The sequence below is a fragment of the Hemicordylus capensis genome, chromosome 8 (assembly GCF_027244095.1).
Source record: "Hemicordylus capensis ecotype Gifberg chromosome 8, rHemCap1.1.pri, whole genome shotgun sequence".
NCBI classification, from domain to species: domain Eukaryota; kingdom Metazoa; phylum Chordata; class Lepidosauria; order Squamata; family Cordylidae; genus Hemicordylus; species Hemicordylus capensis.
The window spans coordinates 16,034,603-16,056,450 of NC_069664.1; the positions used below are offsets into that span (position 1 = coordinate 16,034,603).

Consider the following 21,848-nt stretch of genomic DNA (forward strand, 5'->3'; position numbering starts at 1 on the left):
AGGGCCTAAGATGCTTAGGGCTTTATAGATTATAACCAAGACCTTGTATTTTGCCAGGAAACTTATCTGCAGGCAGTGTACATCTTTTAAGATAGGAGTGATATGGTCTCTCCGAGATGACCCAGAGACCAACCTGGCTGCCACATTCTGGACTAAATACAGTTTCCAGACTATATACAAAGGCAGCCCCATATAGAGCACATTGCAGTAATCAAATCTGGAGGTCAGCAGATGTACTACTGTTCTGAGGCCATTTATCTCAGGAAACAGATGCAGCTGGTGTATTAACCAAAGCTGAGTGAAGGCACTTCTGCCCACTGCCTCAACCTGGGACACCAGGGAGAGGTTTATGTCCAGGCACACCCCCAGACTGTGTACCTGTTCCTTCTGGGGAAGTGTGACCCCATCCAGATCAGGCAGATCAAAATCATCTCCCGAGTTACGACACTGCACAATGAGTACCTCCATCTTATCTGGATTCAGTCTCAGTTTGTTATCCCTCATCCAGCCCATCACCGCCTCCGGGCATGCATTTAGGGAGGTTATGCCTTCTCCTGATGATGATGACTTGGAGAAAAAGATTTGGGCACCATCAGTGTTCTAATAACACCCTGCACCAAATCTCCTGATAATCTCTCCCAGCAGTTTCATGTAGATGTTAAACAACATCGGAGACAATACGGAGCCCTGAGGCATCATACCAAAGTTCAGATTTTGAAGAATGACAGTCCCCAAGGGACACCATCTGGAGTATTCCTGAGAGGTAGGAGTGTAACCACTGCAAAGCAGTGCCTCCCACCCTCAACCCCCTCAAGCACTCCAGAAGGATATTATGGTCGATAGTATCGAAAGCCGGTGAGAGATCCAAAAGGACCAACCAACAGAGTCACACTTCATCTGTCAATTCCCACAATGAATTGTGGCTGGGGATGCTGGGATTTGTAGTTCAACAGCAGCTGGAGGTCAAGTCTGCCCACCCCTGATCTAATCCATGAAAGTAAAATTCATCATGGCCTCATTCCTCTATCAGTCCTTCTGCTTTGTGCCAGTTGCTTTTGTCAGATAGTTTGGTATCCAACAGTTAACTACAGGGAACAAATTGCAGCTTTGAAGCCAACTGTGTGCAAACTGAAGACAAACCACCATGAGACATATGTACAAGGCAGTGTGTGTGTGTGTGTGTGTGTGCACACACACACACCACACACGAAACAGCATTACATACAGTCTGCTCCAGACATAGCAGGGGGGGGGATCTGAAGAAAGGCAAGAACGTGACGAAGAAAGTTTTGGAGTTCAAAGCCCACCCCCACTGCTAACTGAGCAAAGATGCACCTTTGATTATTTAGCAGGGGGAGAGCAACTGGTCCTATCCATCCCCAGCACAACATCCCTCCAGTGGCTGTTGCCCTAGTGTCCATCTTATGTTTCTTTTTTAGATTGTGAGCCCTTTGGTTACAGGGAGCTCTTCCTTCCTTTCTTTCTTTGTAAACCGCTTTGGAAACATTTGTCGAAAATAAATGCTTAGGAGCATCAGGCCTATCCAGGGCCCAAACTGTCAAGAGCCTTAAACCTGATAACAGAGATGTGCATGAAACAGATTTTCAATTCATTTCAAATCTGAATCAGATTAGAATTGGGTCTGAAAATCTGATCTAAATTTGAATCAAATTTGTATTGATTCGACCCTGTTTTGGCACCTTTTTAACCAACCAGGGAACCTGAATGGTTTGAAACAGGTGCAAAATGGCTCTCAAATAGAATTTTTATCAAAATTCAAAAATTCATTTTGAGTTTGAATTGAATTGCCCTTTTGAGGGGTGATTCAATTCAAATTACTCAGATCACCCAGATTCAAATCGGGATCAATTTGCACATCCCTACCTGATAACCAGCACCTTGAACTGGACCTGGAAACAGACCAGCTACAAAATGTTCAGTCAGAGCCTGTACAATTTCATTCAGAAGTAAGCCAGACTAAACTCTAACGAGCTTACTCTCAAGTAAGTGCACAGATGACTGCAGTTATAATCACATCTCAAACTTGCAAATTGCTTTGCAATATTTATCTTTTTTGTGATCACTCACAAAATCCTATGAGAGGTAAGAAATATAGGTTACTGAGCTGCCAACACTCAAGAAGATTCAGGTGTTTACATCTGTAATGCTTCCAAGTGAGGAAGGAACAGACAGGTGTTACCTTTCCTTCTGAAGAAGAAGAAATAAACATGGCTGTTTCCTCCCAGCTTCCTGCCCTAACACAACCATCTTTCTTGCCTGACTTTGGAACAAAGTCATTGTCTGACTTGTCTGGGACTGGGGGAAGAAGCAAGAAAATAATTTAGGTCCAACTGGCGGCTTCATTCTGAGGGCTGGCGCAAAAGAAGAGCCAGTTCAGTTGTGTGACAAGAGGTGGGGTGCAGAGATTAAGCATTCCAGGTGGCTTGGAGATGGTTTCCTTTGGTTGAGGAGCGGGGAGAGACACCTGTTTATTCCTCCCGGCTTGAAACCTTAAAGGCACAGTACACTGGGGTTTGAGAAATAACATTTCTAAAAGGCTGCTATGCTTTACAGACAAGCTTGCTGCAGGTACGCAAGTATTCACCACTGAAGACAGTTTGACATATTCACATTTTTAAGCACCCATGTCCATGTGTAAAAAGACCCCCCCAAAACACCCTGGCCACAGTTCGAAGACTATAAAACATGGATCTGGTGTTTACTGCAGGAAACAGCCATGTTCCTACAGCAATCATGACTGTTTTTGAAAGTTTGGCACTGCCTAATTAGAAAATGGCTTCCCCATGGTCAGACAATAAGGCTCTACACATGATCTGTGTGTCGAGCCAAAATGGGGTCTGTGAGGAGAACGGGTTTGACAAGCTCTCCCCGCAGATGATCAGGCAGCACTCCCCGTATGGCCAGATCAGCTGCCCAGATGATCAGCGGCTCCGTCATGCAGCCAGATGGGGCGGTGGGGATTGGGGGGCTTCTGCCCCCCAGAAGTTCCACAAGGCACCACACAAGTGTGCGGTGCCTTGCGGTGAGCCTCCCGATGCCAGGAGACTTGCTGTAGCCTCCCGGTTGAGAGGCTACTCATGAGTCGCTGTGTTTTTGGTCACAAGAGTGCCTCAAACCCAGGTTAAGCAGCAGGCTTCATAAGTGGGCTTGCCATCAAGCTGTCGGTGGGAGATGCACAGCTCTCGTTGCTGCACACGAGCAGCAGGAACTGGGCTAGGGTCCCTTAGCCCGGGTCCTGCTGCTCGCGAGAATAGCCTCAATGAGTCAACTGCAGAAGTGAATGCTGAAACTGTTGAGTGCTACCCTCAGACAACATGGAATGGAGAAACAATGCCGGTGTGGTGTCGTGGTTAGAGTGTTGGACTAGGACTTGGGAGACCCAAGTTCAAATCCCCATTCAGCCATGAAACTTACTGGGTGACTCTGGGCCAGTCAGTTCTCTCTCAGCCTAACCTACCTCACAGGGTTGTGAAGATAAACATAACTATGTACACTGCTCTGAAGGAAGAGCAGAATAAAAATGAAAAAATAACCAAAAAACCCCCATTCCTCCCCCTTGTTCCTACACATAACTTGGGGGAGGGGAGAGCTTGATATTACACATAATTGGGAGATCGATATTTGTTTGACATATTTTCATACAATATGATATGATCACAGTAATTCTCTGCCCCTGCAAGCAAGAGCCAAAAAACGTGGAGGAGATCAGGGTCATGTTTATGAGATGATGTCATATCTCTTTCATCTACATGTTACTGGGGAGATTCAGGGAGATGTGGATTGGTGGTGCCCATGCATATTTCTGTAAGATGTGGTCACGCTGGGTCACACTGGCCAAGGAGCACATGATCCTCAAAGCATCTACTCAAATAACTGATTTAGTGTCCTTCAGTCCACTATCACTAGGTGATGAGGTCGTAGGTCAATGGTGGAGCATCTGCTTTGCACGCAGAAGCCCCCAGGTTCAATCCCTGGCAACTCCAAGATAGGGCTTGGAGAGTTGCTGTCAGTCAGTGTAGACAATACTGGATGGTCCAAGGATCTGGCTCGGTATAAGGCAGCTTCCTTCTATTCCTATCTGACATACATACAAACTTGTCATGAATTTGGGTTGTCCAATATGTCAGCTGTGTGTTATGTAAAGGCTACTCTTTGAACTGTAGTTGCAGTTTATGTTCCAGACATTTCATTAATAGACATTCATGCTTTGGGCTGTTTGGCTGATCATCAGTACCACAAAATGAGATCCTTCTAATCATCAAGATTATAGTGAAGGGATCTCTCTGGTTATTAAAGACAGTGACGGAATTATTCAAAGACATTACTCAAAGTAGTGCCATTGGAATTAAAAGGACAATGTTAAACTATGAGGCTGTGCACACGAGCAGCCCTACCCAGGGAAGCCTTACCTGGGTAGTGCTGCTCGTGTGCAGCACCAGGATTGAGCCCAATCCTGGCACTGCCTCCTCCGCAAGCCTGGGCTTTTACCTGGGTTAAAGGGCATAAGCGAACCCTGTATCCCAGGTACAGGGTCACATGTATACTTGAGTCCTGGCCTCCAGCAATCAGTGCTTCATGGAATAGTGTGGATCATGTAGGCACATGATGGCATGCTCACAAGATCATCTGGGGGAAGGCAGGTGGAACCCTGCCTTCTCTTCTGCTGCCCTAACTGCCCTGGCGGGGATCATGCAAATAGCCTTAATGTCTAAGTTGCCCTTTTAATTTCAATGGCACTCCTTTGAGTAATTTTCATCATCTCAGCCCATGATTGCACCAGGACTCAGCCGAAGAATATGGCTTACCAAGAGCATGCCAAGATTCTTGTAATAAACAGCATACCGTATTTATTCACAAAATCTGCAGATGGTGTTAACGGCAACAGAAATGTCTTGGGACCTCAAAGGTGCTTGGGGATTGAAAAACAAAACACCAGCCTTGCGACACAAATACCTGACATGCTGTGAATGGTTTGATTCTCCAGAGGAAAGGGGGGATATCAAGGACAGAGATCTGAAGACTGAAGGTATTTCCTTTGAAATGCAACAGCTTTGGTTCTTCCAGCAACTGCCCACCTTGGTGTCTTTCATCTGAAACCACTTCCTACAGCAGAAAAAAGAAAACAAACAAATTGCAAAAGCAATCTCCGCCCACAAGCCATCCTGATGATCAGCACTTCTTAGAGGAGGACTGCAGAAACTAGGACTCCTACAATGGCATCATCTGCACCTTCCCAACTCGGTGCTTCATCAAGATTCTTTACCATTTCAGAACATTGCGTCTTCTGCCTTACAGCAGGACAGAGGGATTGTAGGCAAATTCTCAGATGCAGAAAAATTAAAAATAGTGAAGAAAGTTTATCAGGTTGAAAAACTGCCCTTTTTGTCTTGGTGTGGAAGTCTCACAGTGTTAGTGACATTTAGTGACTTTTTTAGATTGTGAGCCCTTTGGGGACAGGGATCCATCTTTTTACTTTATTATTTTTCCATGGAAACCACTTTGGAAACCTTTCTTGGAAAACGGTATATTCGTATTTATTACTGTTGTTTATTGTTGTGTGAAGAACTTGCCAAACAATGAAGAATGTCTGTTCCCACTATGCCCTGCTTGTGATGCTGGACTAGATGCACCTTTATCTTGATCCAGTTCTTCTGTTGTTTAGTGACTTGCAGCATTATGGGCATAAGCACACAGTGGGGGATAAGCCATTTGGTGAGACCATGGGGGTATTCTCATGCACAGGCAAAACCAGACTAAGGAAGCCCAGCCCGGTTTCCCGGCATGTGAGAACTGCTGGGAGAGCCACGGCTCCCAGCGGCAGCATGTTGGCAAACCTGCCTCCAGAGTCTGCCTTCAAAATGAGGTTAACCTCATTTTTTTAATCATCTGTCAGCCCAGGCTACTTGTTGGGCTCCCTGCCGGTGCTGGGGGATCACCATAATGCACTTGCATGGTGCATTATGGGAGTTCTGAGGGCCTCCTGGCCTCCAAACCTCGCTGCTGCCGGCAACGATGGAGGATTGTCTGAGAGTGTGATCCGTGAACACAGAAAAGAGGAATGGATCATCTGCAGGGGAGGTAAGTTTTTAAAGGCTTCCTCCCCTCGTCCCTTGGAGCCCTTTCTCATGATCACGGGAAAGGGCTCCGTGTGTATGGAATCGCTTGCTGCATGAAGCAATGGAGACAGTTTCAAGATCACACCATATTTACCTGCCTCCAAGAATACTCCCCCCCCCGCCCAAGTTCTTTGATATTCGAAATTGAGCGGTCATCTTAAACTTGGAGTCCCATCCCTTCTGGTTCAATACAGGTATAACCTATAACCCTAACCTATAGTTAACATGTAATGTTTTCAAGGGGGTCATCTTAAATTCAGAATTGTCTTCAACTCAGGGAAATGCAGTAGAATCATAGAGATGGAAGGAGTTTTAAAGGCCATTTAGTCCGCCTTGATGATAACAATTGTCTTCCTGAATGTTAAACCCCATAAAGCTGTGTTGTATGTTCTTCTTTGCAAGACCTGGGAGCTAGAGGAAGCTCCTTGACTAATTTTATATTATTCCTGCATCAAGCTTCAGCTGAAGCCAGACACTCCACACAACCCTCGTGGCACCATTTGGAGGCAACCATTCCCACCACGCATTTCTGCAGTTCTGCCCAACAGTGGTGGAGCCCCTTTAAGGCAAACAGAGTCCTGTTGAGCCTTGGAAGGTATGCATAGAGTGCTAAGTGTAGTCTTCCTCATTATAGTCTACTTTCCCTGTAGAGCTAGGAAAGTGCTGAGAAGGACTATGACTTCCACAATGGAATTTTTTGCCCAAGTGACCCCTGCTGGGGAAAAATAGTGACGATCACTGTCTTAAGGGAAAAGTTAAGTCTTAAGAGTGATTCCCAACCTGTGATCATCAAGACCAGGGATTCTCAACGCTGGGTCTCCAGATGTCATTGGATTTCAACTCCCATTATCCCCAACCAAAGACCACTGGGGCTGGGGATTATGGGAGTTGAAGTCCAATAACATCTGGAGACCCAACGTTGAGAATCCCTGATTCAAACATTGCTGAACTATAACTCCCAGCATCCCCAGCCACAATAAATTTTAGCTGGGGATGATGGAAGTAGAAGTTCAGCAACATCTGGAGGACCACAAGTTGGTAACTACTGCCTTAAACCCCTGCTTAAATCCAGTTCCTAGACCCTGTACTTTGTTCTGGAAATATAGGTGGGAAGTCTGTGAACCCGTTTTGCACTTTCCCCTTCAACTTCCACCTGCCCTTTTATTCCAGTTGCCTGAGATGGAGACACTTGCTGTTTGTGTTAATGAGATTTCTAGAATGCATTTTTTCTTCTATGACTCGGCCTCAGTATTTAGCTGGTTTGTTTTTAATTGAGACTACAAACCATTATACAAATTGCTGTTTAACCCCATGTGAGACTGTGATACCTTACTGCAAACACCATTTTTAAACCCCCTTTCCTTGTTAAAGGATAAGCTTGTCTGTTGAAGGAGATGTGCTGTCAAATCCTTGTCTGGTGGCATTTAAGCCCAGCTTCATGCTTTGCTGACTAAAAGATGGAGAATATTCGTTTCATTTGTTTGCTTTTCCTTCCCTTTCTAATACAAGCTAGGGAATTCTATGGACTCTTTTGTTTAACCATTTCTATATTTTGCACATGGGTTCTTCAAAGCCATTGCCATCCAGAAGCCTTGACAAATGCTCAGGACTCATTATTCCTGATAGAATACAGGGGAGTGTTTAACAAGAGCTTGGAAAACCTGCTGAATCGAATAAGAAAATGATGCATTGAACTGCATCACTTATCCATTTACAGAAGTACACCTGGTTTTGAATTTCCAGAAACAATACACGCCCGGTTATAAAGAACAGGGTTTGGTGCAAAAGGGGCAAATTCCTAACTCAGGGATAAACTGGGCCCCTTCTCATGATCCGTGAGAAGGGCTTGGTGGCAGGGAAGGCAGTAGAAGCTCCCTTTCCTCACTGGGAAGGTCAGGGCATACAATACCCAGATGGTCCGCTGTTTCCCCCAGAAGTGCGGGAGTCCAGACATGTCTCTCCAGCACTGGAACTCCCACAATGCATTTCATTGCATTTCAAGTGCGGTGCATTGTGGGGACCCCCCCGGCACTGGCCGAGAGACTGCTCCTGTGTTGATGCCGCATAGCGCCACCAACACACGAGTGCTTAGCCCAAATTAAGGGCACACTCATGCCCTTAACTAAGTGGCAGGCTCCCTAAAAAGGTTTGCTGCCGTGGCACCACCAGCAACTGGTTAGCTCCCACAGCTTCACCTGCTCAGCCAAAAGCAGTCTTGGCTGCGCATGTGAACAGCCTATATATGTAAATTTACCCTAAGACTTTCGTTTAAATAAAGCTGCAGAAAGCTGCAATGTCGAGAGCAATGCTGGTACGGAGGAAGTGCTTAATCCTTTCTCTCCAAGAGACGTTTCCACTCAAACTCTTCCCGGCCGAGTTGTTTTTCTTCCTATGGGAGAAACTTCACCACAACATAAAAAGAAAAAGAAAAATGAATGAAGAACAGTTGCATACCTGCCAACCTGTCCCGATTTTCGGGTCAGGGACAAGTTGGCAAGTATGCATTTGCATGAGGCTGCAGTCATAAGTGGAGACTGGAAGATGTGGAGGTCTCACTTTTTCCGATCATCTTGAAAAGGAAACAAAAGCATGGCTTTGCTTTCTTACCTGAAATGCACATGGCGTATTATCCACGCAGTATACTCTCAAACTGTAATCCAGTGAGTTGCAAGACATACAGCCAAAGACTGCTACTTTCAGTTCTTTAATGGAACAGTCAGAGAGCGGCTGTCCAATGAGAGCATAAGTTCCAAAAGAGTCCAAGAGAATGTGACAAGCATACGGATCCAATAAGCAGTAACAGGAAGTTGTCTCCTCTTCCACTGACATCACTTCCTGTATATATATAAAATCATACAGAGGGGGCGGGGGGAATGAGAGTGATATTATTTTAGACCATAGTGATTTTGTGTCAGTGTCTTTGATTTATGTTTTCTCAGTTTGGATTGTATATTAATTTTATTATTGTTCATTTTATAAAGAGCAATATAGGAACATAGGAAGCTGCCATATACTGAGTCAAATACCTTGGCATCTCCATTCAGTCTCCCATTCAGATGCAACCAGGCTGGACCCAGCTAAGGGGACAAGTCATGCTTGCTACCACAAGACAAACTCTCCCCACTTCCATACAAGCTCCCCTCCCTTCCATAATAACATTAATAAGTAGTTTTGTTATCTTTGTCACAGGGGAGAGTATGATTCGGGTTGCACAAAGGCCACATGACTTTGCATTGGACTTACCTCCCATTTGCCCTGCTGCTTTCTCCTCTTCAAGTGGATATTCCAATGCTCAGAGTTTACTTCTGCACAGTGTGGTATTGTCAAGGCAAATGGGGTGGAGACTGTCACTTCTGGAGGACCACATGTTACTTCTGGACCCAGGAGGACTTCGCTGCCTTCTGGTTGCAAGCTTTGCACACAGAGAGAAATATTACAAGTGGGGGAAAGCCAGAATCAAACACAACTTTCTTCCGGGAGGGAAAGTGGAAGTTCTGCAAACATTCATTCATTTCTCTCATTGCTTTGGTAGCATTTATGTTTGTTCAGCACAACAACTAAATATTTAAAACCTCTGCTGCCAAAATCTTAGAGCTGCATCCATCTGTTAGACACATACATGGGGGGAAGTGCAAAAGGAAAATGAACTGTGTGCTCAATGCAAATTGGATTCCAGATCTAAGTGTGATTGATCAGGTCCTATAGTCTACCTAGTTCTTTATTGTCAACTCCTATCTCAAATGAAATGCCTGCAAAGTTCTTTAGTATCAATGAACGCAAGGATTAACTTTAGGTGATAAAATTGCCATGTAGCTATTTCATTCAGAAAAGCCTTGGGAATATCATATTCTTCAGCTGTAAAAAAGAAAAGAAAAAAAGATCAAAATATTATGATGCAGTGTGCATCCTCACACAAATATTCCCAGCTGAGGCTTTTTCCAGCTTTAGGGGGGAAAATAAAATAAAATTGATGAGTAAGATAGATAAACCTAACATTAAGTATGAAATAGTCTGACATCAAGTATGGACTTTGAAATAAAGGTAAAGTGTGCTGTCAAGTCGATTTCGACTCCTGGCGCCCACAGAGCCCTGTGGTTTTCTTTTGGTAGAATACAGGAGGGGTTTACCATTGCCTCCTCCCACGCAGTGTGAGATGATGCCTTTCAGCATCTTCCTATATTGCTACTGCCCAATATAGTAGCAGTGGAGATTCAAACCAAATCAAGCATTTCCTTGCTGCACCACTTATGGTGGTGGATTTTGAAATACCCTCCTCTTTTATCCCCTTTCAGGCCTGAATGGAGCACATCCCACACAAACTCATCTTGCCTTGCATGTTGTATTACATGTAAAACAACTACAACAAACCCTATCTCAAAATTGCAGGAAATGTGTAGTTCACTTCTCTTCTAGAAAAAGCTTGCCTCTGGGGATTTCTGGCTCTATGTATAACCTGATCTGGTTCCAGGCTATGAGAAAACTGTTCCCGCAGACCTGGAAGTCTAGTGGTTGTAAAAAACTGGGGTGGGAAGGATTCTCTGCACATCCTAAATGCAAGGATTCCATCCCAGCAATAGCTTCAGAGAGAAATAGCTGCAGATATTGACACAGTGGGCCCTGTTAGACAAAACACGATACAATGCAAAATATGATACACAAGGTCATGTGTACAGATGAAACACTATACAGACAAAAAACGGAGCCAAGGAAGCGTCTAACTAAGCTTCTACAAACGCAAAGAGAATTCCCTTTGCAGATGACCTGACCACAGGATGGTTTCTTTTGCGGTCTGTGGTTTATTTGGCCCCTTCCTGCACCATTCACCCAATCTGCAGTTGTTTCTCCACTGCTCTGTGTGGATCCTCTTGCAAAACGCCGAGAATAAAGCTTGGGGGTTGGCTCAGACGCAATGTGATGGCAAATTCAGCCATGCTTAAAACAAACAGGTCAACTGCACACCTTGGTTTTAAAGTTTCGTTTGTTTGCTCTAATTGAACCTCGGGTGAATTTGAGAGGCATAGTCAAACAGGAAAGAACAACACAGATTCTAAAAACCAACCAAGAACCCATGTTGCTTCTTAAACAGCCCCGTGTGAGTGATTCAGAGCCTAGTTTTCCCCACTAGTTTCCTCTCTCTCTCTATCCGTTCAGTCATGTCCGACTCTCGGTCACTCTATGGATCACTGCGCTCCATGCCATCCTATCTCGGACAGCTTCCTTTAAGTCTGCCATGGTCATTCCAGTGCCATTTTTAATAATATCCAGCCACCGAGTACAAGGCCATCCCCGTCTCCTTCTCTAGTTTCCTAGAGAAACTAGGAAACTAGGATGGACAAATGGATATGAATCAATTTGACCAGAATCTGAGTGATTCGAGTATTGGAATCAAATCACTTTTTAAGAGGACAATTCAATTTGAATTCAAATAAATTTTTTGAAATTTGATTCAAATTTGATTCAAGAGGCGTTTGGCACCTTTTAAAAGTCATTCAGTCCACCGGATTGATTAAAAAGGATTCCAGCACAGGGTTGAATCAATTCAAATTTGATTTCAATTCTAATCACATTTTCGGACCAGATTTGAATTTGATTTGAAATCGAACTGAATTTTCAGAATTCTATTTTAAATCAAAACACCAGCCAGTGGTTGCTCAAAATGAGAACTGATTTTATGTCAAGCCTTTTCTCTGTTGTGTGCCATTATTACTTAAAAAAAAAAATTACTGGTCAGGATCCCAAGGGCTGTACATAGATGTCCTTGAATGCACTGCAGTTTTTCAGTTCCAGTGCAGCTTCTCCATTCTGCCTGCCCCCGCAGCCATTTTGATGCTGGGGCAACCATCCAGAGTCGAATCTGCTTGAGCATAAACAATGGAAGGGGAAATCTGCAGAACATCCATGCATGCATGGAGGGGCTAAGCATACCCTCCAAATTTCAGTTGATAATACAGATATCCTTGTAATACCCAGATTCCCATTATACAAATGCTGTTCTCTTCCTGCTTGAGCATCCCACTCTATCACACATTGCTGAATGTTTTGCACTGACAGATGCATGCTCACAGCGGCATCTTCTCTGCATTTTTAAAAAATGTATATACTGCCTTTGGTGATAGCTTGTCCATGCAACATAGCCCATTAGCCAGTCCTGCACTTTTTTAAAAAATAAAGAGGTTCATGCTATTGAGAGATGCTAGAAAAACCTCCTTGCATTACAATTGGTATTGTATTGCATTGTATTGTATCACATTACCATGCACATTACAATACATTGTAATATACGTTGTAATACAATACAATACGATATAATATGGGACAATATGATACGATACGATACAATACAATACATATTGTAATGCAAGGAGGTTTTTCTAGCATCTCTTTGACCAATAGCATGAACCTCTTGTAATATGTAATGTACTGTATTGTTCCACAATTTCATTTCACGAGCTTCACCAGCATGTGAAATGGAAGGCTGTGTGACATTCAGAAACATATTTATACAAGTGGACAGGGCTTTAAGAGGGAGGGGAGAGATCCAAAAAATGCTCCTCCCCCCTCCGGCCTGGACCATTTTAGAAATAACTCTTCAGCACAGAGATGCTGGAGATTTCCTGCAGACCTTTAGCTCTCCTTCAGATGATGGAGGGTTGCATGTATGCCAGTAATTAACCAAGGACAGGTACTGGAAAATATGGGCTGTCTCTAGTAAATTGGAACATATGTTTTAGACAAGTGCGTTTTGGAATTAAATTCTGACATCAAAACTTTAAAAATGATAATTTCAGGGACACTGCTTGGAAAGTGATAGAATTTGAAGCAAATAATTCATTTCCTGTCCTTTCTACAAATGTAAAACACATCCCTGCCCTTCTACAGAATGAATAGGCATTGCAGGACTGAGGTGTTGATCAAAATAAGCAGTACCGCTTGAGGTCTTGCCACAGTGCTCCAAATGCAGTCATGGGGGAAGCAACTTCGTGATGCTGGGGGAGGAGAGAGAAAGCTTTCCCTGATACTACTTCAGTTCAGTTCTGTTTCTTTACTGTCACTGAACAGAAAAATATATACATACAGCTCAAACAGTAACCATAAACTAATCCGGGTATTTGTAAACCTCATATATTTTATATCAGTGAGGGACTTAGATATACTGCTTCTCCTGCAGCATATCTTATCCAATTGGAGATCCCAAATCACAGAAGGGCATTCACCTTGGCTCGCTGCCATGACCCCGCCGCCCAGCAGTGCTAGAGGACCATTACAGAAGATCCCATTTGCAGAGTGGCTATGCCCCTGTGGCTCAGGACAGATTGAAACTACTGAGCATGTCCTCCTATTCTGTTCATTCTATAGAGAGATCCGTGCCTCTCTCATTCCCCCATTGTTAAGCAAGTTCCCGGGACGCTGGAGACAATTCTGCAGCTTCTGGTTACTCTCTGACACAAAGCCTGCCATTACATATAGTGTTGCCAGATACTGTGCGGCTGCGATCGGCATTTGTCGGAAGATGTTAGGCCGTGAGCCCAATTCCCCATTACTTTGGGTTGACTTTGCACTTGCCCATGCCTCCCCTCTTATTGTCTTTTATTGTCTTTTAGTGCTTTTTATTGTTTTTTATTTTATTTTTTATAATTTTTAAACTGGATTTTACCTTTTTATATTCTTTTTCTGTGCTTTTTATAATAGAAATAGTATTATTTTATTTTTAGCAGCTTTAGCTTTTAGTACTCATGTGCATGATTTTTATCCATTTTAGCTTTTCTCCTTTTAAACTGCAGTTATCTTTAATTTTATCTTTAATTTTAGCCTTCTCATGATATTTAGCACTGTATCTGCAATCACCTTTATCCGCCTGTATTTTTCTTTTTAACAAGTAACTTTTAACTTGTATTCCTTATTAGTACTTTCAGGATCTCCCTCATTTAACATGTAATTTTATGCTGGTCTTTGACTGTAATAAAGGTTGATTGATTGATTAACACTCTTACTTAGAATTCTAATGACAACAAGACAAAATTTAGTGACTATGTAAGTAATTGCGTCTTCACTATCAGTTAAAAGATAGCCAACATAGAATTCATCTGGGTGGCCAAGGTAATTTGCTAGGAAGGGCACTATTAATTCATAATGAGTGTCCCTGTAGAAACTACAGTATAAAAACACATGCGATAATGTCTTGATAGCTTCTGACTTGCAAGGACAAAACCGCTCAGCACAACAGACTTTTAAAATCCTGCCTTCAAACAAAGCAGAGGGTAAAACATCAAAGTGTGCTAGTGTGAAGGCTCTATGGTATTTTGCTACTTTAAGCTTATATAAATAATTGACAGGTTTCATATTCAATAGTTGGCTATTTTCTTGGTGTAAATTGTAAATCAAGTTGCTGTAGTATTTTCCCTGTCAAGGAAAACACATATGTCACTCTATGTTCCCCCTAATGGGACAAATACTGTATTTACCTGAATCCAAGATTAGGCTTCCCCGCCATCCCCCATTAAAAAAAAAAAGATATTAGAAATTGGGAGGTTGGTTTAAATCCAGCATCCTCTTGCTTTTGAGTAAATGAAGGTATAACCTGTATTTAATGTCTACTTTTAAAGGAGGTTGTCTTCAAATCAGAGTCATCTTCAATTTGGGCATAGATGGTAGCAGATTGTAGAGGAAATTACAGGGGTGTAGCTGCAATTGAGTGTGGGGGGAGGTAGTTTATGGGGCCTGCCCCCCGGAGCACTCAGCTGGCAAATGAAGCACTGGCCGGCTGGGAGAGGCCAATGGACAGCATGCTTCTGATGCCAGTGCAAGGGGCAGGGGAACTGGGAGGAGAACTGGTCTTGTGGTAGCAAGCATAACTTGTCCTCTTCGTTAAGCAGGGTCCACCCTGGTTGCATTTGAATGGGAGACTACATGTGAGCACTGTTAGATATTCCCCTTAGGGGATAGGGTCGCTCTGGGCAGAGCATCTGCATGCTTGCATAAAGTTCCAAATTCCCTCCTTAGCACCCCAGAGATAGGGCTGATACTCCTGCCTGCAACCTTGGAGAAGTCGCTGCCAGTCTACTGAGCAACATGGACCAATGGTCTGACTTGGTAGAAGGCATCTTCCTATGGGGACATAGGAAGTTGCCTTCTACCAAGTCAGACCATTGGTCCGACACCATTGGTCTGCCCCTATGACACAGAGGCACTGCCGATAAGCACTGTCCTCAAGTGCTTGTCAGCTGGGGCCTTCCTTTCTCTCCCCCACTCAGAGAGAGGGAGAGAAAGAGAGCACCCAGTCAGCGAGCAAAGCGTTTTCTGGCTGGGAGAGGCTGATGGGCGGTGTGTCCATGACCCAATGCCGGCAATATCCCAATGTGGATGCATCAGTTTCAGGGGAGTGGCTGACCAGGAAGGGCATTTTCAGATCTAGTCTCAGGGCCCATTCCAAGCTCGCTCTGCCCTGCCCCCTGGACAATTCATATCAGAAAAAATAGCAAGCAAGGAAAACATGACCGCCCCTCTGCCAATGCCATCCTGGACTGTCTCCCCTGCCCCCCCCCATCTTACAGCTGCTTTGAAAAGAATCTAAAGAAACAGGACAGTTGCTCAGGGAGCTCCAGCATCTCCTGGCCCTCATTTGGAGCTATTTTCTCCCATCAGCATCTCCTCTCAGCAACTCTGGAGTCTACATTGTGCATCTGATCAGAGGAGGTGACTTGATAATTCTGGGATCATTTTCAATCACATAATCTTAAGAACATAAGAAGAGCCGTGCTGGATCAGGCCCAAGGCCTATCTAGTCCAGCATTCTGTTTAACACAGTGGCCCACCAGATGCTGCTGGAAGTCCACAGGCAGGAGTTGAGGGCATGTTACTCCCCTGCAACTGGTATTCAGAGTTGCAGTATTCATCTTAACTCTCAGGCAGATTCAGGAGAAGTCCTCAAGACAGCTTCTTTATTTGTTCAGAACTTCAGCATGTTATTAAATTCCTAGTCTGTCTCTCCTGTAAATTCAGTGTCTCCATGGTGCCACTGTTGAAGAGAATAGCAGCTACACATTTCCAAAGGATGAGTCAAACACCCTTATTTAACCTGGTGGGTGCATCTCTATCCTTACGATGCACACAAAATTCAAACCTGCCTTCTGCTTCAAAAGGACGCTGCTGACAAACAAAAGGAAACTTTTACTGGGAAGAAGAGTTAAAATGTTCATGTCCCATAGTGAGAGCAAATATAGGCTATGCTTTAAAAGCTACTGCATTAGTACCTCCTGGGGACTATGATTCCAGAGTTTTAGTCATGTTGGTGGTGATGATTCCCAATAGAAGTTAAATCGGGCTTTTTATGCATTGAGATGTAAAAATCAACTGCATAAACAATATATCGTTTCATGTTCCCCAATTCCCCAAGTAATAGCCATCATGGGCAGCCTTCAGTGGGGTCACTTTTCTTGTGAAGAGATTGTAAACAAGAATTACAGTGTACTTTGTAATATCTGCTTATTTACAAATATACACATTGCCTCTGCAAAGGTAAATACTGTACTCAAGGAGAGTTTCTCCCCATGATTTGGAAACTGTCAAAGATTATCGGAAGGAAAACAAACCCCCGGGGGGTGGGGAACACTTCTAAAACTGCCCTCAATACAACTCAATGGAGCAGGATGTTTGCAGACCCAGAGGGCAGTTAACACACAACTGGATGGGTGGAGCTAATGGTGGGTGGAGCTAATGGGATTATATGGCAATGAGGGAGGGAAAATGTTCCATTTGAAGAATACTCCCTCAAGACAGTCAAACTTCTTCTGCTTCTCAGCAGGTAAAGTGCCCAAAACTTTTATCAGGTCAAAGCCGAGGCTCAGGTAATACATGCACACCAGGGATATACTGCAACATTTTGTTGTGGGTCTATACTTGTGTTTAATAATGAACAAAAACAATACTTAAAACTATCAAACATGTGGGTGCTTAGTTCAGAGCAATGTGTGACGTTCAGCCGTGGCTGATATCCCTCCACCTTTCAGAATTCCTCTGCTTGGTCTACTCAGTAGGCTTGGTCACATGACCCTCTATAAGGTTGGATGAGTTCCTGGCCAGGGTAGGAGAACTGAGCACACTACTGATCCATTCAAACATCAAGTTAAGAGGAGGGGAGAGCAATCATCTGAGAGGCAGGAGCTGGGTAGGATGGGCAAGCCCTACCCACATTCCATCCCCAGCATTTTGCCAAGGATGGATGAAAAGAAGTCCTATCTAGCTCTTGCCTCCCACAAGATCACTCTTCCCTCCTGCCCTTCTAACTGCTGGAGACGTGACTCAGGCAGCATTGACTCGATACACCTTCTTGCTTACCTAATGACCACTGGGGCACCAGGGAGCAGAGATAGTGAGTGAGGGATTCTCCCTTTATTCATCTCCTCTCTGCTACAGATGTGCACAAAATGGATTCCTTTTTTGATTCGTTTCAAATTAGAATCTGGTCTAAAAATTTGATTTGAATCAAATTTGAATCAATTCAGCCCTGTTTGGGCACCATTTTTAACCAAGCAGGAGAAATGAATGCTTCTTAAAAGGTGACAAATGGCTCTCGAACCAAAAATTCAATTCAAGTAATAATCGAATTGACCTTTTAAGGGGTGATTTGGTTGGAATTAAAATCACTAGAATCACTCAAATTCAAGTCAAATAGATTCAAATTCAAATCAATTTGCACATCTCTACTCTCTGCTGTGAGCCCACTTGATAGGAAGACTCATACTCTCAAGATACTCTTCTCTCCTGCTTTTGACTGAGCACTCTCTGCTTTCCGGTCCACCATGAGCTAGTTCTCTCCAGAATGGCTAGGCTCTTCTGTCTAAATATGTGGTTCCCTTAATAAACCATCTCTTGACCCTATGAGTCTCCAGAGACTCTTAATGGTAACTCACATTGTAATTTTGCCTCCTCTGCTAAGGAGGAACTGCTCTAACATTCACCCCCCTCCAACATAAACAACTCGATGTTTGGATTCATACGACCGCAGATCTGGAGCATGCACAGCTTCTCCAACCTTGCTTAGGGTCATGTGAATGACCAACAGCATACTAGCTTTCCTGCCATATGTAAGATTCCAGCTGCTTTTTGGAATGCTTGGTCTCTGCTTCCCTCAACTTCCTGTTCCCTTCACCCTTCACCCTTTGTTTCTTCAGTACTCCTCCTCCTTCCCCTATGAGGAAGTTTCTTCCCCTTCCCTGACACCCTAAACTGTCTGACTACCTTTCTGCACGCTCCCCACTCAACCTTCAAAAGAGCATACGAATAGCCTGGCTGGATCAGATCAAAAGCACAGCCCCCTGTTTTCAACAGTGGCCAGCCTCATGCTTCTACAGAAGGAGGGCATGAAAGTCCTAGCCCTTCCCTGAAGTTTGCATCCCCACACCTCATATTTAGAAGTACAATGGTGGACATCCAGACTAACTCTGCAACCCCTCTATAGCCCACGGTGCCTCCTAAAAATATGTCCCTGAGGGTTGTGAAACTCTTAGGGATATATCTTTGGGAGGCACTGTGGGCTGTAGGGGGAATGGAAGATTGAAAAAAACTGCATCTCTCCTGTTGCATGTATGAAATGTTTTGTTTTGGCACATGCATTTGTCTGGATGTCTGCCACTGCTTCTGAACTCAGAGGTTCTATTTAACTTTCATGGTCAATAACCACTGATACATCTCAACTCCATGACTCTGTCCAATCCTCTTTCAAAGCTAGTGGCCATCACCACATCTTGTGGCAATGAACTCCATAGGTTAAGCATTGTTTGAAGAAGCACTGCATTTTGTCAGTTGTATTTCCTTCTGTCTGTCCTTGCCCCCTTTTCTTCAAAACCATGGCTGCTATCATCCTTTCTCTCAGTTCAATAGCACCTTTCACCTTCTCTTTCTGCCTTCTTCCTAGAGCCCTTTAAAAACTACTTCCAATCACAGAAGCTTCACATTCCATAACGATAAAACATGGCGTGTGTGTGTATTCATGAGCGACAGGCAACAGCTTTAGCCTATAACATCAAATATATTATAATAATTACCCATGAAATGTGCTATAAAATGCAACCCTGCACTTAGTCAGGCACAAAACCTCCTGCCTGAATACATAAGTAGGCCTTGTGTGACTTTCCAAAGATGGGATTAGGGTTTGCCAGAGTCAGACTGCTGAAGGAAGGATACTTCAAAGCAAAGGAGCAGTCATCAAGAATACTTTGCTATGTGTCCTTACCATCCAGACGTGATGGTACCAAGAGGCTTTTGGGTCACCTCATCTTTATTTCCACCAAAAAGAGACCGCAAAAAAATAAATAAATCCATATACATACTGTAATTACATAGTTGAATTTTTTTAAAAGGAAAGGAAAAGGGAATGAAATAGAAAAACAAATACACTAGGGGTGTGCACAAATGGTTCATGTCAATTGTCGGTTCGATCACAGAGAGAACTGGGGGTGGTTCGGTCTGTGATCGAACTGAACCAGGCCTGGTATGGGCAAAACTGGTTTGGCACAATAAGGGGGCTCCACAACAGGTGCTTCTGCTGTCTTGTTGTTCCATGGCCTTCACCTCCTAGTCAAAACAAGGGTGGGCTTGGAGCATGGCAATGAGGTCACCAGCTTCTAGATTCTTTTGAATTGGGAGTGGGGAAAGGAGTGAGCAAGATCCTTTATCTGGGGCCCACAACAGCGTTCTCAGAGCAGAAGGACAACATCTTGCATGGATGCTAAGATAGTTTGTAAACATCTAAGACACATGGGAGAAATCAACCTGGAAAGCATTTTAACAAGCCTTTTTTTGAGGGGGGTAGTTTATTCTGAGGTTTTGCTTTTTGTTTTTAGTTTTGGGTTTTTGTTCTATTTTCCTACTTGCTACTGAACCTTGCAACTGCAAGGAACACAGTGAGGCAAGGCTCAATACTAATATTGGTCACTAAGAGTTGACACTGACTTGATGGCACTTAATCAATCAATCAATCAATCAATCAATCAATAAATCAATGCTAATATTAATAGTGGGGAGGCTTTTTCTCATCAAACCATGAACAGTTCATTAAAATTAGACCAGTTTCTAAAAACTGCCATTCAGTTGGAGAAAAAACCCAATTCAAATGCCACCAAAGAACACATAGCAGACATCCAAAGTTGAAGACTTTGAGTAGATCTGTCCTTCCAGTGTTGTATAATAAGCCTTTTCACAACTCTCTATACTTGAAGGATGTAACTCTGGATGTAGGGATAAATTCCATATACTAAGGATGTACCCCAGAAGCACCTGAATATCCTTAACAAAGATCACTGCAAAGACTTATTAACAATCATGAATTTCCGACCAAAATGAAACAATACCAAGAGGCCTCTGTTAGCTGCCCATAGAGATCATGATGACACAAAATAAAAGATGGTCTGTTTCTGTGCTTTTCTACAAAAAGTCAGGTATTTCTCTTTGGAAGTACCGTCCACAAATCCTGAAGCCATTCCTCCTGATCTCAGGCCCAAACTAGATGCAACATTAACCCCAAACACCCCCAATTCTGCTGAATCCTCTACACAAAGGGGAACTAGGGAAAGTGTCTCCAGCATTCCTCCATGGCCTGATGATATGGCTCAGCCTCATCCTGCACCTGACAGTTGAAGCAGAAGACCCCCAGCACCTGGGTCAATGCCCGTGAAACTGAGCAATGTCCCTTTAAGTTACAGAAACTTCTCCAGAGAAAGGACAGAACTAATTAGCCAGCAACCTCCTACATACACTTGCAACAGACTTTAGGCATATGCTATAACCCAGGCTTCCCCAACCTGCGGACCTCCAGTGGGGAAGTGGGGAAGCCTGCTATAACCTTACCCGCTCTGGTGTCAATCTAGCCAAGAGCTTTCCAGGGTGCTGAACTGCTTTCCTTCTCTTGCTCTCCCTGTCTTGCCTCAGATAAAAGCCCACTTCAGCCCATGATCCCATCTGGAACACAGCACACTGAAGTTTGGAAATGGGGGACTTGTAATGATGAATATATATGCTCACCCTTCCCCCTAATGATTATGAGCTGAAGTAAAACTCCAATGAACTTTGGGTCTAGCATGTAATCAGTCTTTAATATCATCACAGACCTCACCACAATCACCTAGGGGTGATGCACAGAACCGGCTGGCCCGGTTTGGCTCGAGTCCAAACTGGACCTAAACTAGATTGGGCCAGTTTGGTCTGGCACCCTCTCACCCCCCCCGGTTTGGTTTGGTCGGGGGGGGGGTTCATGGACCTTTAATTTGTTTAAAAGTTTAATTAACCCCTTCTGGGGGCCTTCTTTTGAGGCAGTGGGGGGGGGGTTTCCACAGAGTTTCCCCCTCCCCCGCTGGCTTTCCTCACTTCAAAAAGGGCCCATTTGGTGTTTGGACCTTTTCCCTGGGGTGGTAGCCATTTTGGAGTCCATCATGCCTGTGCAATGGGCCTCTGCATGGCCTGCATGAAGAACAGCCAAAGAATGGCCGAGCGGGGCCATTTTGAAAGAAGGAAGGCTGGTGGGGGGAGGGGGAACCTCTGCAGACCCCATGCCACCCTGGAGAAGCCCCCTGGAGGGGATAAATTTTTTTAAAATGGGGAAAAATATTTTTGGTAAAAGGTCTGTGAACCCCCTGAATAGACTGGTGTGTGTGTGTGTGTGTGTGTGTGTGTGTGTGTGTGTGTTGGTCCAAGGTCGATCCGAACCAAGGGTGGTTC

At 44.0% G+C, this 21,848-nt stretch overlaps 1 protein-coding gene across 6 annotated transcripts in view; it reads right to left on the reverse strand.

Annotated features, from left to right (window-relative positions):
• UNC5D (unc-5 netrin receptor D) overlaps positions 1-21,848 on the reverse strand; it is a 420,790-nt gene that overhangs the window by 33,308 nt on the left and 365,634 nt on the right. For all 6 annotated transcript variants that reach the window (XM_053269389.1, XM_053269395.1, XM_053269393.1 and 3 more), the window contains 3 exons: positions 9,381-9,549; positions 8,745-8,972; positions 4,975-5,124 (listed from right to left, as the gene is read on the reverse strand). In XM_053269389.1, the coding sequence (XP_053125364.1) occupies positions 4,975-5,124; positions 8,745-8,972; positions 9,381-9,549 (547 nt within the window). The remainder of the gene's footprint in view (positions 1-4,974; positions 5,125-8,744; positions 8,973-9,380; positions 9,550-21,848) is intronic.